Here is a 15,465-nt window from a genome sequence, read left to right as displayed (position 1 = left end):
CCCAGTAGCCGCGGCGCACGGGAACAATGTTCAGCTTCGCCGCGACCATCGAGGCGCGAATGGCCAGCGACACCTCCTTGCCGACGCGCGCGCCGACACCGATGTGGCCGTTGCCGTCGCCAATAATGTTGAAGGCCTTGAAGCGCGTGCGCTGGCCGGCCGACGTCGCCTTCTGCACAGGGACAATGAGCATCAGCTCGTCGCGCATCTCACTCTCACTGATGAGCTGGTCCACAATCTGGTGCTCCTTGATGGGCATCGAGAAGAGGAAGATCTCCTCCAGCGAGTTTATCTTCTGCTCCTTCACAAGGCGTCCCAGCTTCGTGCAAGGGACCCACTCCTCCTTCTCGTTGCTGCCACCGCGGCCACCGCGACCACCACGGCCACCACGACCACCACGGCCGCCACGGCCCCGGCCGAAGCCGCGCTGCTCACCAGAAGGTGCGGGTTGGGCGTCAGCCATTCTTGGGTTGCACTAGCAGCTGAGGGAAATTAAAAGGAACATAAAACCAAAACAGAAAGTCATGCCTGTACCTACAAGCCTTCACAGACGATAACTGCTCAATAATTAAAGGCAGTAGATGCACAAAGGTACTTCGATAGAATTTTTTTTAATTTTTGTTCCTCCTGCCCCAGCGAGTTGGTTGCTGCCTGTGATTGTTTGGTTCCTTTGGGGCTGGCGGATGAAGTTTGGTTTTCATTCCGCTCTCACTTGCGAGTGGTTGGCGTCCGGCGGGGGAGTGAGGTCTTGCCGTTCACGCTCGACAAGGCCTCCCTGGACGGATTCGCTTCTTTCGCTTGCTGTGGTAAAACACGGCATCCGGTGTGGTACGCTTCTTTGAGCACCGCAGCTTCTCCCAGTTGAGGGAGAAATTCGCTTCGTCCGGGCCGCAAAAGACGCCCAGCAGCTTGTGAAGAAGACTTTGGTCCGTCCAGCGGTGTTTAAAGAAGCCGTCACGGTATTCGTTTAGGTGCGCCGTCAATTCCCGTACCTCCGGCTGGAGGAAAAAGTTGACGGAGCCCACAACAAAGTTGGTGTAGTACGTTCGGTCATCGGACAACCACCAGCCTTGGCCGGCGCTCACTGCCTGTGCGCCGTAACCTGCCAGGAACTCCCCTATCGCCTTCTGCAACTCGTCACTGCAGCCGTGGCCGTTGTAGGTGTAGCCTGTGTGCCCCAGCAGCCGGCCACTTGACAGGAGCAGCCGCACGAGGTTGTCCTGCAGCGGCCGAAAGAATGCCACGTCAACGTCCAGCTTCACCCAGAAACTGTAGCGCCGCACAATCGGCTGTTCAAAGAGAGCGTGCGAATACCATCGTGTGCCTTGAACATACTCCGGTGGTGACCGGTGAACCGGGCAGAACGGTGGACAGCCACAACGCAGCCACGTGGGATCCTCCAGCAGCGACCAGTTTGCCTGAATGTAGCGCGGAAAGGTCAAGTTCACGGGCACCAAACGAAACACAACCATTGGCTGCACGCGCGGCAAGTAATAATATCCATCTCCCAGGGAAGTCCACTCCTCTGGCGTCAGGGAAACATCCGCGGCGACGTCAGCCCGCAACTCGCGGAATTTAACCTCAAGGGATGTCAATTGCCCCTCTGAAGCCTTTGCGAGGCCAAATGTATCTACCAATTGTGCAGCAGTTACTGTGGAATAAGCGTAGAAAATCGCCAGATCCACATTACCCTGCGCCACCAAAAAGTTGTCCATCCAAGTGGGAAGCGTCTCTTTCAAGCGCGCCACGCCATGGTACTGTAAACTCGTAAGTAGCAACGCAAGCAACGCACGGCCGTTGCCCGCCAACTCCCTTGTAGGAGCTCTATACAAAAAACGTGTACATGCCGATGCATGCGAGGAAGACGCAGGCTGCAAGCCGATAGGGTGGGGAGAGAGCACCCGAGGGTGAGCCGTCACGTTAGCGCTAGCCGTTGCGTCATCCGTCACGAAGTTCCTAACTATGAAGTCAACCAATAGGAGCAGCGTGAGGGTGCCGATAAGAGAAAGGTAGGAGAGGCGACGCCGCCGCATCTCCGTCACTTAAACAGGCAAAGATGATGAGGAGTGAGGGGGGAAAAGCATTGCACATTCACCGGTCGGTGTCCACAAGACTTCAAGAGCTGCTTTGCTCCGCCAAGCCAAGATTTGCCTAAACTAACGGAGCGGTATCTACAGGGGGAGCACACACACACACACACACACACATACACATACACATAATATATACGTATGTAGAAAATAAAATTGGCAATATATGAGAGGGTCCAACTCATTTTTTTTCCATCCATACCTTCGCGAGACGGCGACAAACTGGGACACCGGAGACAATAAAAGAATAGGTAAAAAAAAAAAAGGTTTTTTTTTTTCAGCAACGTTCTTTCCCCTGCTGTTTCTGTTGCTTTTTTGTCCTTTTCCTGCAGAGCGACCTCCCAGGTCCCAAAATAAGAAGAAACAGAGCCATCATCATTAGTAATAGTAAGTCAATACAACAACAATCAAAGGACCCCTTCTCATTCTTCTCCATCGGGGAAAAATTCATCGGGGTGCCCACCAAGGCGCTTATCCTCATTGAGGCTATCGATTTGACGCATTTCCTCCTCACTAAGTCTGAAGTCCCAAACGTTAAAGTTTTCCTTAATGCGGCCCTGGTGCGTCGACTTGGGGATTGCCACAATGCCATGCTGAAGATCCCAGCGGATGATGACCTGCGCCGGGGATTTACTGTATCTCTTGGCTATCTCCCCTAGCAGGGGGTTCTGCAGGATGCCGCTCCGGGCTCCCTTGCCAAGCGGCGACCAGGCGATGACGGCAATGTTGTGCCGCCTGCAGAAGTCCCGCACGGCGTGCTGCTGAAGCTGCGGGTGGAGCTCCACCTGGTTCACCATCGGCCGGATCTTGCAGTCCTGGAAGAGCTCAGTGAGGTGGTGTGGTTCAAAGTTGCAGACGCCAATTGCCCGCACCTTTTTATCTTCATAGAGCTTCTCCAGCGCCTTCCACGTCTCGACAAACTTCCTCTTCCCCGGCCAGTGGATTAGGAAGAGGTCAATGTACTCCAGGCCCAGCAACCCACGGCTACGCTCAAACGCCGCGAGCGCCTTGTCGTAGCCGTGGTCTGAATTCCAGAGTTTTGTCGTTACCCACACCTCCTCACGCGGCACCCCCGAGTCACGGATGCCCTGCCCCACACCCTTTTCGTTCATGTAGAAGTATGCCGTGTCGATGTGGCGGTAGCCCGCCTCAATCGCCCAGCGGACAGCATTGGCAGTCTCGGCCCCGTCCTCCGCCCGCCAGACCCCCAGGCCAAGCTGCGGAATCCGCACCCCGTTATGGAGCGTCACACAGTCGTACTTGCAATTCGCCATGACCCACTGCAAGTATCCTTTGCTTGATGCTGTGCCCACTCAATATATATATATATATATAGATGTGATTATTTATCTATACTGGCCACTCAGACAGATAGAGCATGCAGAAAATAGGGGGGAAAAAATAGCCCCAGGAACGCTCCTAAGCACAGTAACAGGCTTTTGTTAGACTCCAAATACACATGCACAGACACAAGAGCGTTCCACCTGCAAAAGCTCCTCCGGCAGATTCATTTCTCACCACCCCCGCCTCCGTCTTGAGGTTGCTGACGACGCTGACACATGTACATAATATTTCTCAACAAAAAAAAAGGAAGCAAAGAGGCGAGCCAAAAGCCATAAGCCTTGACTGTACATACGAAGAGCATACACACACGCATACAGGGATGGAGAGAAAAGGAGACGCAAAAGGCCGAACCAAGGAAAAAAAAAAGAGGAGCTGATCACATTACGCCTCGCAAGTCGCTACACCGCCAGCCACTCGTGACGTGTGACGCCGGACAATGATAGCCTCCAGCTGACCAAGCGGGTCATCGGCATCCACCGCGTCGTCAAAACGCTTCAGTACACCAAAGTCTACAAATAGGAGTCGTGGCATCTGGAGCACCTTTTCCTGCAGTTCGGGGAGATATTTTTCCATCAATAACTCGCGACTCCATATTGACAAGCACATCAGCTCGGATGCAGTGCCACACAGTACATCCATCAGGCCCAGCATCTCGTTTAACCTGAAAGGATTGTCCGAAACAACAAGACGACGAAGCGGAGCGAGTACGGCAGAAGGAAAGGCATCCGCAGACACTATTCCGGCCCTCTGCATGCTCAGTGATTGTAGTGTAGAGGATTCAAAAGCCGCAAACGCAGCCGCCGCACCTGCGGAGCCAAGTTCCGTCTCATCGAGCATAAGATTCTGCAAGCTCCCCTTGCAACGATCAAGGATGCGTCCCAAAGCGGTCCCTCCGCTCTCGCCCTGCAGGTTATTTCGTGACAGCTGCAAATCCTTTAGCGTGAAATTCATATCAGATTGTATGGCATCCGCCCACTGTGTGAGGTGTTCTGCGGTCAAGCCATTTCCGTTCAGATGCAGGACTTGAAGTCGGCAGCAGAGCCTCGCCAACCACGCAACCTCCTCAGAAGCCCAGCACTGCGCGAGATCATTCTGGCCTAAAAGCAATGTACTGATGCCACTCTCCGAAACGGCCTTAAGCAACTCCAGAAAGCATGAAGGTCTTGACAGGATGCTGACATCCACTGGATACCCCGTTGCCTTGATCACGGCGGGGTCCATTTGGTACGGAGACTCATCGAACCCCATGCAGTTTCCCTCCAACGCAAGCGAATGGAGTGTCGTGTTGGACGTTAACGCCTTTGCCAGAGCACGGATGCTCTCTGGGTAGAGGCCGTTGTATGCGAGATCCAGCACCGTGAGCGTCGAATTTGTCGTGAGCGCTCCAAAGAGCGCGATGCAACCAGGAGACACGTACTGTGGGACGTCCACACGTCTCGTGGCCTCCTCCTCCTCTGCGTCCTCCTCGGCGGCGTGAAGTGCGACCCGTTTCCTAGCAAAGTGGTTGTTCCGCAGCAACAAAATCTCCAGAGACTGGTTTTCGCAGAGAACCTCGCCGATGCGTTTGAGTCCTACACTCCCAATTTGGCAACTGCAGAGATCAAGCAGACGGAGAGACTGAAGACCGCGTTTTGTGGGAGGAAACGGCATCTCCCAGTTCCCACGCGCCTCCTCCAGCTGCGCCGCGTCCTCCTCCACAAACTCGTCCACGTCGTCAACGAAGCCGACGTCCCCTGCTGAATGCATCATCGCGTCATTTTGAGCATCTTGGTTTTCCTCACCTTCAGCATCTTCCAAATCTTCTTCCCCGTCTGCACCGTCCGCATCTCCAACCACCGCCACGCCTGTTGAAGATCGAAGTGAGGATCGGTGCGGCGACACGCCGGCACCAGGAGCCTTCTCTGTCTGCGACTTCCCCGCCCAGGCTGCTTTCAGTGCAGACCAGGCAGTGCGATGGCTACTTAACAGCCGTCGCCTGTCTTCCACCTCTTCGGTAGCGACACTCCCCCTGCCTGAAAGCAGCTCACTAAGAAGATCGTCTGCCTTGCCAAGGAGCTCCGCTTGAATACTTTCCACCTCCTCCTCTCCCAGGCTCACCTCATGCCGGAGCACCGTCGCCACGCCCGTTGCTCCTGCATTCCCGATAGGGTTGCCTCGCAGCCGAAGCACCTGCAAGTGTGACCAGCCACTGCGGCGTTGGCAGTATTTTTCGATCCTGGCACGCCTCTCATTTGCGAGTTCGGTCCGAATGGCCTCGTGTTCCTTCTGTAGCGCGGCTGCCTCACTCACGTATGTAGTCACGCAAAGGACACGCTGTTCCCTCTCCTCGCGCATCAACCTCTGAAAGAGCCGCCGAAACTTCTTCACAAGGTGGGGAGGAAGTTTCTCTTCCTCTTCTTCCTCTTCTTCCTCCTCCTCCTCCTCCTCTCTGCCATCTCCCTCCGGCTGCGCTTCCTCGCCTCCAGCTTCGTCCCCCTCCTCCTCTTCGTCATCATCGTCATCGCCCATTTCTTCCTCCTCGTCGGGGGATTGCTTTGTCTCCTGCTTCTCGATGGTCCTGGCTTGGAACACCTCCTCCGCCTCCTCCTCCTCCTCCTCCTCTTCCTCGTCCCCATCCCGGTGGGGAAGGAAAAAATCGAGGTCGTTAAGAACCTCACCCTCCGCCTCCTCGTCCTCTCCCTCGTTCTCCACGTCCGGCATGTCCTGCGGCGTAAACCTCGTGTCAGAAGCAGCCAGCGCCTCCAAGAGCAACAGCGCGCCATTCCCAGGTATGTTGTTGTAGTTGAGATTCAACTGAAGCAGGAACTTGTTTTCCCTCACGTATTCCGCAAGAAGCGTAATAACGTCGCCTTCGCTGGCCACCAGTCCCAACTCATTCCCCTCCATGTTAAGCACCCGCACCGTCGAAGCCTTGAGTAGCGGTATCAATGTCGGCGCCACCTGGCCAAGTGCCGTGTGCGGGACATCTAGCACGGCGAGGTGCTGGGCTGCCTGTAGAAACTCCTCAAGCACCGAGTCTTCGGTGCTCTCCTCGAACTCCCCCGCAAGTTCAATAGAACGTAATTGCTCCAACATGCGACGGTTAACGTTCAAAGCCTCAAGCACGTCGGCGAGAGAAACTGGCGCTGAAAACGAGGGCATCAGTGCCACCCGCCGCATGTTCTGCGATATACTGTAGTTTTTCCGCCGAGACTCCAAGCGCATTACATAGGTAATAAAATCCACGATCTGGTCAGCTGGCAGCTGTACATCGGGAAGCGCCTCTAATTCTGCTAGTGCCTTTAGTATATGCGAAGCATGGTACGCAATTACAGGCATTTCTTTCGGTACTAAACTCTCTGCCTCATCCTCTGTTCGCGCCACAAGTGGAATATCTGCATGGTGGAGGACAGTTACAGTGGAGTCCTCAAAGCTCGGCCATTGAGCCATATTTGCCCTCGAGGCAACGACGCAGGCACTGAACTTGGAAATACAGCACCCCACACGTTGTGTTAGCTCGGTCGACAACTGATTCACAGAAACACCACATTCGGCCGCAACAGCCGCAGTCTCCTTCGTGGATTTCCTCGAAGATGAAGAAATGCAGCTGCCCTGCGCACTGGCCCTCTTGCGTAGATGCTTCGTATCAAGCTGCAGAGATGCATCCTTATTCAAGGCAGGGCACCACGTACGCGACATTGTTGATCCACTCTGTGGTCCCTTTTGGAGCTAAGAGGAGGTGTGAGCCCATAACAAGAAAAAAAAAGAAAAAAAAGAGAAGGGAGGGGGAGAAGGATAGCAAGAACAAACTAAAAAAAACAACGAGAAAGAGAAATGGAGAGAAAAACTCCAAATTGCGCACCAGCACTCGTGAACCGCGGGCAACCAAAAGCAGCCGTTCCGTTTCTTTGTGCGTTTGCGTTGAATTGCGGGGTTAGCCTTTCGATCGCCTACGTTTGCAGGCGAGGCGCTGCAGCGGACGCAGTCGTTTCCACTGAGCAACTTCATCGGCCTCCGTGTCGAGTATCAGCGGCACCTGAAAGCTCTCCTCCCCACAGAACGGACATGCAACAAACGTTGGCGCAGCGCTGCCGGTGGCGTCGCGCACCCCACTCTGCTTCACGGCCGGCTCAGAGCAGGAAGCGGTGCACACGACATGTCCACAGCCCCAAAATCCAACGAACTTGTGGAGCCCTGACGACGCCTCAAATCCGCTCAAGGGGCATTGGATGCACGGCCGCTCGCCGTCCTCCACGCCCGCAATCTCGCAGACATCCGAAAGCCTCGCGATTACTGGTTTCTCCCCCTCAGATTTTTCCTTGGTTGGACGTCGATGCCTTTGTCCTAGCAGCTCGTCTAGTACGGCCCGCTTGGAGTACAACCGGCCGCAGAGATCAAACACAACGGGAAATTCCAACGGCTCAAGCGACAGGGCGCAGTGTGTCCATCGCTGCGCACTCCGCTGCTTTTCGGTCTGTGTCGCACCCTGCGCCTTTCCCTCCACCTTCCGCAGCTGGTCGGCTGTTAAGAAAACCCTCGAGTCTTCGAGAAGCCTACGCTTATTTGCAAGTGCTTGACCGTCTCCTCCCATTGAATCCTCGGCCCCCTAAACCTCTATGGAGGGGACGTGAAACAAAGAGGAAGGGGCAAATAGAAACAAGGCAAAAAGAAAAAAGCTAGCAAAACCCATAACAAATACGCAAGTAGCTCAAAGGAGCATTGCCCATTTCATGAATAAACATATATATATATACGTACTCACTGTTATTGCTTTTCCCCTCACCGTATCACTACTTCTGTGGGCAAAGCATGGGAAGCATTGGCAGACGCTTAGCTTTTGGCCTTCTCCTTGGTGCCGCAACTCCCCAAGTGCAATTTCAATAAGGGACAGGAGGTCGCAGGGGCGTCGTAATCGTAATACACAATGACGTGATGCGCCAACTCACCATCGACTAGTGATAGAGATGAGACGGACTCGTGTTTCAGGGAAAAGGCCTCAAACAGGGTTTGGCGCAAATCGCGGACTATTAGACCTGGTTCCACCCGGCCCAGCCACATGCAACAGCCGCAGGTTGTTGTGCCACCGTGACTCTCAATGATTTTCTGCAGTACCGCAAAGAGCTCAGTGTTGACGTCGCAACTAAATTCTCCATCAAAAACGGGCATTCCAACCATCTTGTGGTGAACTACGACTTTTGTGGAGCTTCTAGCGGAAGCATCCTCCGACATCTAGAAACGCCTACTCCCCCTCAAAACCTAAAAAGCTGAAGCGGAAAAAAAAAAGAACAATACTACACAATTTCCTTCATATTCCCGAAATGCGCGAGAAGCCCCCCCGGATTTCCCTCATTGCATAGCTCTGTAAGAACATTCAAGGAGAGACTCATCGGCGTCAGCAATGCGTCACACAAAGCACCGCACACAAAAAAAAAGGGGGGGGGAAATAAAACAAGAAGTTTATTGTCCCTTTAATTGCGTTACCATTATTATTAGAGTCACCAGAAACAAAACTCAACTGGTGGCATTGGTTTGCGACGCAGCTTCCCAGGCAGAAAACCTTGACTCCAATGAGGAGACTTTCGCGTATAATGCATCCAGTCGCGTCCACAACTTTCCTTCAATTCTTTCCAGGGCTGTCATGATGCCCGCCAATGTAACGCTCACAGAGGGCTGTCGCGGCTGCCCTGCCCCCTCACTGCGAAAACGGGAACGGCTTGCGCTAGATCCCATCAAAGAAACTTGTTCCGAAGAGGACGGCAACGAAACTGCTGATCGACTAAGAGGGGGAGGCTCCAAGGCAATCACTGGATCCCATACTACTCGAAACAAATGAAGCGAGTTCACCTCATTACTATACACACTCAGTCGCCAGCGTTCGTGCAGCCCAGCACGCTGGCATTCCTCCGTACAATACAAATCGGTCCGTTGATACACAGCACCCCCATGAACCAGCGGCTTTACGCTTGAAAGAGTGCCCGCCCAAACATGTCCTAAGAATGACGTCCCACTTGGAGCCACTCCTTTCGCACGTGTAATGTATGTCATGCCATTCCATGAGCTACTCGGATGCTGCGCTAGCATACCAATGTAGCACTTTTGCAGCTCCTCATTCGTGGTCTCTAGGTTGCACAGCAACCCCAGGACATCGCGCTCGCCAATCAGGTTAAAGTTGCCCCAATACGGTGTTTCGCAGTCAGTATTACCTTGTTGGGGAGAGACAGACACAGGAAATGTGTAACGTTTACCGGCTTCGTGCAGCATAGTTGAGGCATTCTCGGTAGAGCAGGTTGAATTCATTAACTGGGGTGCCGTATCTTGGGGTTCCGGACCATACTTTCGGACCAGTATCGCAAAGAGGATCTCCTCCTGCCCTTTGTGAGCTGCAATATATTCGTCGATGCGGTCTATTTTTTGGGGGTTATACACCTTGTAAAACCGGTAGAGCCTCTGGTAGAAGTTGTGGCGTATACCCTCGTCCACGTCGGCCTGCTGCTCCTGGTAATACCCTGAGTTGCTCTCACGGGATTCCCACGCACTCTCGCTTAAATAGGAATAATTTTTAGAATGCAGCCCGCGCGTGGCCTGCTGAGCTGCGCTTGGATTTAACGATATTGTCCTCGATGGCCGCGCCACCGCATCCAGAGGCGGTTTTGCCTCCATCGACTCCTGCCTCGTCGACGGGGTCCCCGACATCCGCTCGGCAGCTTGAAAAAGCACCGGCTCCTTCGCTACTCCCTACGGTTTAAATTGCTTCCCCCTCCCTCCCCCCCTCTCCTTTTCTTCTGGAACTCGCTTGGGTTGCTCGCCCCTGCCCTCTGCATCCAGGCGCACGCCTGCCCTTGGGAAGAAGACGACAAGGATCACAAAACAGGTGGGGAGGTAAAAAAATAAAAATAAAAATAATAATATAAAAGGAGTGACAAGCGCATCCAGTTTATCAAAAAAGAAAAAAAACATGGCCTTCCACTACACGCTTGCGACACAGACGGCCTGGAAATAAAAAAAATATATATGTCCGCGCATTTTAAACGACTTCCCACCACCACCACCACAACAACAGCCATCATCACTGCGACGTCCACCGTGTCTTCCGCCTGGCCCAATTTCTCTCCTTCGCACAGCAGCACCGTTGAAGGAGGGCAGGCACCTCCCCCTCTGATTACCTTTATCAGTATTATTACTATTATTATCAAATACTCCATTCATTTCCCACGCAGTTGCTGTTGTTGTTGTTGGTGTTATGAACGAGCACGCTTGCAGGTGGAAAGTAAAGGAAAGCGAAGGAGGCCGTCAAGGGATTTAGTACCTCAATACTCCTTGAATACGAGGTCCAGCGGGTTTTGCTCCGGTGCCGGATTCATCGCCTTATGCATTTCAGATTTTGCTTTAATGCCCTCGTTCATTTGCACCTTTTCAAGCCGGCGCGTCTTCCTATCCCGACGCTGCTCCGTTGGCGTCTTTGCCATCTCACTCTTCCAAATAACACTACCTTTGCAGCAGCCGTTGAGAATGGCTGCTGGCTCAAGTGTGAAGCGAGGTCCAATCTCCATCAGAGACTGCGGCTCACTGTCCACTATTTGGTAGTGGCGGAACCATATGTGGTGGTCCAGATAAAAAAAGCAAACAATATGATCAATAAACGGTTTAGACTTCGGGTGGTAGCGGGGCGTGTTAAACGTCATCTGAAGAAGCGACTTCACCACCCGCAGGTGTGGCTGTGTCTCAAATTCTCGGTCAAAGTGAATAAGAGGGCGGCTGTACTTCAAACAATTTCCGGCCATTCGAAGTTCATCGGCGGTGTGCACATTTGTTAATTGCAGCTTCACACTAGGGCCGTGCGGGGCCTGGGCAATCCACATGTAACTAATATCATGCCGGTGAGCCTCAAGTAAAAGGGAACTATTGCATTGATGCAGCGAGCAGAGCTCAACCAATTCATCCCCGAGTTTTTGCGTCGGAGCAATCTTAGAATGCTCTCGTGCGTGCGGCATCAAGCCACGAATGTCATTCAGCAAGTGACGATTCTTGCCGGTTATGTTGCGTGAGCCCAGAACCAGACATTTCTGTCGGTTCGTCATGCGCTTGTCCGTCGTCGCGCGCTTCAGCCGCATCTCCCCTAGCATAGTCTCTTCCCCCTCGCCTCCGGTCGCCGGGGGACTGTTCACCTCCTCTGCCATGGTGGTTTCCTTGCCCTCCACCCGCTGCCGCTTAGTTGCCCTCGTCATCGTCTGCTTTTCCTCTTTGCGTAGCTGTTCCCTTTCCCTGGTGATGTATTGCTGTGCGTGTGTAGGCGCCCCCAAAAGAATTAGTCGCCACGGGCGCCGAGTGACGGGGGACGGGAAGTTGAAGACCACAAGAAGGAGGAAACAAACAAACACACACACACACAAGAAAATAATAATAATAATAATAATAATAATTGGGAGGAGCTAGAACCGTGCCACCATTGCCTCCCAGCACACCCAACACCGGGAAACCAAGAAAAGCAACAACAACAACAGCAACACGGAACCTCGTTGCCCACCAATGGGACTGGCATGAGCAATGATAAAATACGCAAACACACACGCACACACATACACTCACACAAACACAACAAGACTTTCCCACTAGACATGTAACGATCGGGTCACCGCAGCGTGCCAGCCACCAATGCTTTTGTTGGTCTTAACTGAACGGGCGGGGAGGCGAAAGGAGAATGGATTCCCTAGATAACATTGAACTGTATAAGGAAGAACCCCAAGAGGGAAAGGATGAGCAGACAACAGCATACATTCAAAAAGACATTTACCGGTTTCTTCTCTCTCATAAATTTAGCCATACGGCGGTTAATATTACGCAGCCGATTCACTTGAGCATCCATCGTTTGCTCCGTCTTCTCCAGCATTTGTGTCTGCATGTCAATCTGTACACCAATCTCCAGCGCCAGGTTGTGCAATCTCCCCACTCCCGCCTTCAGTCGATCCAACCCCGCATCAATTTCGGCGTCCTGCGTCGCAATGACCTTCATCGCCTCTCTTGTCTGCTCATGCTCCTCTAACCGGCCACCACCCACGACATTACCGTGTAGTTCGATGCCCTCATTGGGGTCGGCATGACTACTGTTACCTGTTCTCTGTCGCCGAAGCGTCAAAAGTTGCTCGCGAAGCTGTGCCTTGCGTCCAAACTGCATTTCTTGAGCGAGATCCACACCTTTTTTATCCTTTGGATTCCGCTGCTGGTCCAACTCCCGCACCAGCTCGAGTGTCGAGAAGCACTCATTGTATTGCGCCACCCGTTCATCGCGTTGTTTTTCTAGCAGCGCCAATTTTTTTTATCTGGCTTTTTCTTTCGATTTGCCTGCGCGAGCGCGGCTTCGGCGGTGTCCACGTACTTCTTAATCTCTTCAAGCAGCGTCTCCATGGTGCGGATGTCCTTCCGAATACTATTCGACTGTTCAATGACCATGCGATCTTCCCCGTGCAGCCGCATTCCTTCGTTGCGCTCCTTGATGAGCTCCTTCGTGCGCGTGACGCAGCGGATGAACGCGAGCGACAGGTCACGCTGCGGATCCGCAGAGGCATCCTCCTCGTTGTCGTCTTCGCGGCCGGCCTTCTTCCGTATGCGGCGGATGCGCATGATGGTTTCTCGCAGCGTGGAGCGCATCAGGCCATCGCTGGTCGGTAAGTACTGCGCCATCCACGGCGCCCTATCCCTCACCCCAGCCTCACCTCCTGCACTGAAGCACACGCTCACGGCAGATGCAATTCCGCAAAAAGGGAAAAAGAAAAAAAAAGCCAAACAAATTAGAAGAATAAGAGAAAAAAAAGATTGGGGGCAGGGGAAAAAAAACAGTGCCGAAGTTCAAAGGACTCTTTCCTTTCAGCGTGCCTCCTCCCACAGAAAAAGAAGAAGAGGAACACAGAGCTGTCATTCCCGCCGTCTTTGATGTCCGCTTGAGGAGAATAGTTGTGATGGTACTCAGTGTTCACTGTCAGGCAAGTGGCGTGACATCCTCATTATTAGGTATTTAAAAAGTGGCTCACGGCGTGCAGAGCCATATACGCCACTTCCTATTTTTCGTCGTTGATAGCAGTTCTACTCTTTTTTTTTATTGCTTCGACTTCATTCCTTCTTTATTTTTCTGTTTGTCCTTACGAGAGCCCGTTTCCCCTGAGAGAAGAGGGTGGCTAATCACCACACGCCTCCGCCATTGCCTGACTGGCGGTTGAATGCTCCCGGGTCACGGATATGACGCAGCGGAGCATCTGCAGCATCGTTCTGCAGAATACGGTTGACAGTCTGTGGCATGAAATTCCTCTGTGGTTGCTGCTGCTGCTGCTGCACGGGTGGCGGCGGCGCGTACGAGCTGTACTGCATCCCCTGGTGGAAGACGCGCTGACCACGATCCGGAAGTGACCAGTTTGCGTTTGTGTAATCCACTGCGTGACCTGGCTGTGGTCCCCAGTGCTGTCCCCGGCTGAGATCTGCGGTTCCGCCCATTCCAGCAAATGTCCTAGCAGCCGTCGCCTCGGGACGATAAAACTGCTGTTGAAGTTGCGTCGTCGCGGGGGGCGTCGGGGGCTTACCTGCCTGCCCCGAAAAGGTGTAGACCCCCATGTACTCCGTTGCAGTCGTCATCGTGCGGGGAGGCAGGTTCACAGACTCCTCCACAATTCTGTCAATCTCAAGCACGTAGTATTTTACAGAAGGCACCTCCTCCACTTCCTCCTCAGGAGGGGGAGGAATAACGGCTTCAACAATAGCAGCATCCTGCTGCATCGTGGCGTACGCAATGTCCTCCTTCTCAGTGTGCTCAGTCTGCTCAGGAGGAACATGCACCGGATCTTCTTGAACATCAGGCGTCACTTCTACAGCATCCGTTTCCTCATGAACGGATTCCGCAACTTCCTCGTGGAGCTGCTCCGGCAGCACAGTCACGACCGCAGCCTCCGTCTTTTTCCGTACAACATCGGCAAAAGAAAGCGAACTACTTCCCTTCACCCAACTGGTGGCAGTGGTCACTTGCACTTTCTGCTGGACAGAAGGAACATTTGCGGACTGGGCACGTTTGACGTGCGTTTCATCCGCCTTGCGTCCTACAGACGCCTTTTTTGCGGCTTCGCCGCTAGAGGCATTCCGCTTCTCCTCTTTTGGTGGGCGCTGTCGGCTAACTCCCTTCGTGTCACCCTTCGTCCCACCCACCCTGCTCTTGGAGTTCATTTACGCTTACAAAATTTTCTGCAGTGCCACACAGTGTGTAAATTTGGCGGTGTTTAACCACATCAGCAGGAACCGCAAAAAAATAAGAATAAAAAAAACACGGGGGAAACACAAACACGCACAACAAAAGAAAAAGAGTAGTTTTCTAATGGCACAGCAACACTGCATGCAAAGCAAAGAAGTCAGTCAAAACACAACAGGGCCAAAGACGCCTGCGGAAGCCAACAATAACAACAACACAGCACACAAACCTTCTGATGAAGTTAAACCTCCACAACGACAAAATAAAAAAAAAAGAAATGATGGAACCGAAATGTTGGGGTCAGGAAATACCTGTTCACGCGGCGATCATCTTGCCTCCCATGGTGAGAAAGTCCGAGTGCTCGTCCGTGGGGTCGCGCGAGACCTCCGTCTCGGCCCAAAGGTCGGGTGTCAGGAAGCCGTAGGTCTTGCGCAGGGCATAGAAGGTCGCCATGATGAAGTTGCCGCGCGTGCGGGTCTTGCCGCAGGAGCATGTGTACACGTCCTCGACGCCGGCAAACTCCAGAATCTTCTTCGGGACGGGGGCGGCGACGATGCCGGTGCCACGCGGTGCGGGGACCAGGCGGACGGCCACGGAGCCGCACTTGCCCGTCACCTTCATCGGGATTGTGTGCGGCTCACCAATCTTGTTGCCCCAGTAGCCGCGGCGCACGGGAACAATGTTCAGCTTCGCCGCGACCATCGAGGCGCGAATGGCCAGCGACACCTCCTTGCCGACGCGCGCGCCGACACCGATGTGGCCGTTGCCGTCGCCAATAATGTTGAAGGCCTTGAGCGCGTGCGCTGGGCCGGCCGCGTCGCCTTCTGC

General features: G+C 53.5%; 12 protein-coding genes across 12 annotated transcripts, besides 11 other annotated features; all 12 read right to left on the bottom strand.

Moving 5' to 3' along the window:
• Positions 1 to 463, bottom strand: Tco025E_06643 (40S ribosomal protein S2; the record flags this gene model as incomplete). Its single annotated transcript, XM_029373518.1, has 1 exon — positions 1 to 463. A coding segment is annotated over one exon (463 nt), but the record flags the coding sequence as incomplete, so codon positions are not given.
• A 292-nt stretch (positions 464 to 755) lies between these two features.
• Positions 756 to 2,033, bottom strand: Tco025E_06642 (uncharacterized protein; the record flags this gene model as incomplete). The annotated part of the gene is made up of 1 exon (XM_029373517.1): positions 756 to 2,033. The coding sequence occupies one exon, from the start codon at positions 2,031 to 2,033 to the stop codon at positions 756 to 758; it is 1,278 nt and encodes a 425-aa protein (XP_029226396.1).
• Positions 2,034 to 2,183: 150 nt separating this feature from the next.
• Positions 2,184 to 2,219: a microsatellite.
• A 293-nt stretch (positions 2,220 to 2,512) lies between these two features.
• On the bottom strand, positions 2,513 to 3,364 carry Tco025E_06641 (prostaglandin F synthase; the record flags this gene model as incomplete). Its single annotated transcript, XM_029373516.1, has 1 exon — positions 2,513 to 3,364. One exon carries the CDS (start codon positions 3,362 to 3,364, stop codon positions 2,513 to 2,515), a length of 852 nt encoding a protein of 283 aa, XP_029226395.1.
• A 42-nt stretch (positions 3,365 to 3,406) lies between these two features.
• Positions 3,407 to 3,445: a microsatellite.
• A 370-nt stretch (positions 3,446 to 3,815) lies between these two features.
• Tco025E_06640 (uncharacterized protein) lies at positions 3,816 to 7,112 on the bottom strand (the record flags this gene model as incomplete). Its single annotated transcript, XM_029373515.1, has 1 exon — positions 3,816 to 7,112. The coding sequence occupies one exon, from the start codon at positions 7,110 to 7,112 to the stop codon at positions 3,816 to 3,818; it is 3,297 nt and encodes a 1,098-aa protein (XP_029226394.1).
• Positions 7,113 to 7,164: 52 nt separating this feature from the next.
• Positions 7,165 to 7,188: a microsatellite.
• A 159-nt stretch (positions 7,189 to 7,347) lies between these two features.
• Tco025E_06639 (putative replication termination factor) lies at positions 7,348 to 8,004 on the bottom strand (the record flags this gene model as incomplete). The annotated part of the gene is made up of 1 exon (XM_029373514.1): positions 7,348 to 8,004. The coding sequence occupies one exon, from the start codon at positions 8,002 to 8,004 to the stop codon at positions 7,348 to 7,350; it is 657 nt and encodes a 218-aa protein (XP_029226393.1).
• Positions 8,005 to 8,243: 239 nt separating this feature from the next.
• Positions 8,244 to 8,642, bottom strand: Tco025E_06638 (uncharacterized protein; the record flags this gene model as incomplete). Its single annotated transcript, XM_029373513.1, has 1 exon — positions 8,244 to 8,642. The coding sequence occupies one exon, from the start codon at positions 8,640 to 8,642 to the stop codon at positions 8,244 to 8,246; it is 399 nt and encodes a 132-aa protein (XP_029226392.1).
• Positions 8,643 to 8,924: 282 nt separating this feature from the next.
• On the bottom strand, positions 8,925 to 10,106 carry Tco025E_06637 (uncharacterized protein; the record flags this gene model as incomplete). Its single annotated transcript, XM_029373512.1, has 1 exon — positions 8,925 to 10,106. One exon carries the CDS (start codon positions 10,104 to 10,106, stop codon positions 8,925 to 8,927), a length of 1,182 nt encoding a protein of 393 aa, XP_029226391.1.
• Positions 10,107 to 10,294: 188 nt separating this feature from the next.
• Positions 10,295 to 10,326: a microsatellite.
• A 123-nt stretch (positions 10,327 to 10,449) lies between these two features.
• Positions 10,450 to 10,496: a microsatellite.
• Positions 10,497 to 10,578: 82 nt separating this feature from the next.
• Positions 10,579 to 10,603: a microsatellite.
• A 26-nt stretch (positions 10,604 to 10,629) lies between these two features.
• Positions 10,630 to 10,653: a microsatellite.
• A 67-nt stretch (positions 10,654 to 10,720) lies between these two features.
• Tco025E_06636 (ribosome biogenesis protein) lies at positions 10,721 to 11,638 on the bottom strand (the record flags this gene model as incomplete). The annotated part of the gene is made up of 1 exon (XM_029373511.1): positions 10,721 to 11,638. One exon carries the CDS (start codon positions 11,636 to 11,638, stop codon positions 10,721 to 10,723), a length of 918 nt encoding a protein of 305 aa, XP_029226390.1.
• A 141-nt stretch (positions 11,639 to 11,779) lies between these two features.
• Positions 11,780 to 11,802: a microsatellite.
• A 4-nt stretch (positions 11,803 to 11,806) lies between these two features.
• Positions 11,807 to 11,833: a microsatellite.
• A 57-nt stretch (positions 11,834 to 11,890) lies between these two features.
• Positions 11,891 to 11,919: a microsatellite.
• A 48-nt stretch (positions 11,920 to 11,967) lies between these two features.
• Positions 11,968 to 12,011: a microsatellite.
• A 109-nt stretch (positions 12,012 to 12,120) lies between these two features.
• On the bottom strand, positions 12,121 to 12,585 carry Tco025E_06635 (putative syntaxin; the record flags this gene model as incomplete). Its single annotated transcript, XM_029373510.1, has 1 exon — positions 12,121 to 12,585. One exon carries the CDS (start codon positions 12,583 to 12,585, stop codon positions 12,121 to 12,123), a length of 465 nt encoding a protein of 154 aa, XP_029226389.1.
• Positions 12,586 to 12,707: 122 nt separating this feature from the next.
• On the bottom strand, positions 12,708 to 13,091 carry Tco025E_06634 (putative syntaxin; the record flags this gene model as incomplete). The annotated part of the gene is made up of 1 exon (XM_029373509.1): positions 12,708 to 13,091. The coding sequence occupies one exon, from the start codon at positions 13,089 to 13,091 to the stop codon at positions 12,708 to 12,710; it is 384 nt and encodes a 127-aa protein (XP_029226388.1).
• A 495-nt stretch (positions 13,092 to 13,586) lies between these two features.
• Positions 13,587 to 14,615, bottom strand: Tco025E_06633 (nucleic acid binding protein Tc38; the record flags this gene model as incomplete). Its single annotated transcript, XM_029373508.1, has 1 exon — positions 13,587 to 14,615. The coding sequence occupies one exon, from the start codon at positions 14,613 to 14,615 to the stop codon at positions 13,587 to 13,589; it is 1,029 nt and encodes a 342-aa protein (XP_029226387.1).
• A 337-nt stretch (positions 14,616 to 14,952) lies between these two features.
• Positions 14,953 to 15,465, bottom strand: Tco025E_06632 (40S ribosomal protein S2; the record flags this gene model as incomplete). The annotated part of the gene is made up of 1 exon (XM_029373507.1): positions 14,953 to 15,465. A coding segment is annotated over one exon (513 nt), but the record flags the coding sequence as incomplete, so codon positions are not given.

The sequence above is a fragment of the Trypanosoma conorhini genome (genome assembly GCF_003719485.1).
Source record: "Trypanosoma conorhini strain 025E chromosome Unknown Tco_14.4_contig_00457, whole genome shotgun sequence".
Taxonomy (NCBI): Eukaryota; Euglenozoa; class Kinetoplastea; order Trypanosomatida; family Trypanosomatidae; genus Trypanosoma; species Trypanosoma conorhini.
This window is presented reverse-complemented; position numbering and strand designations above follow the sequence as displayed.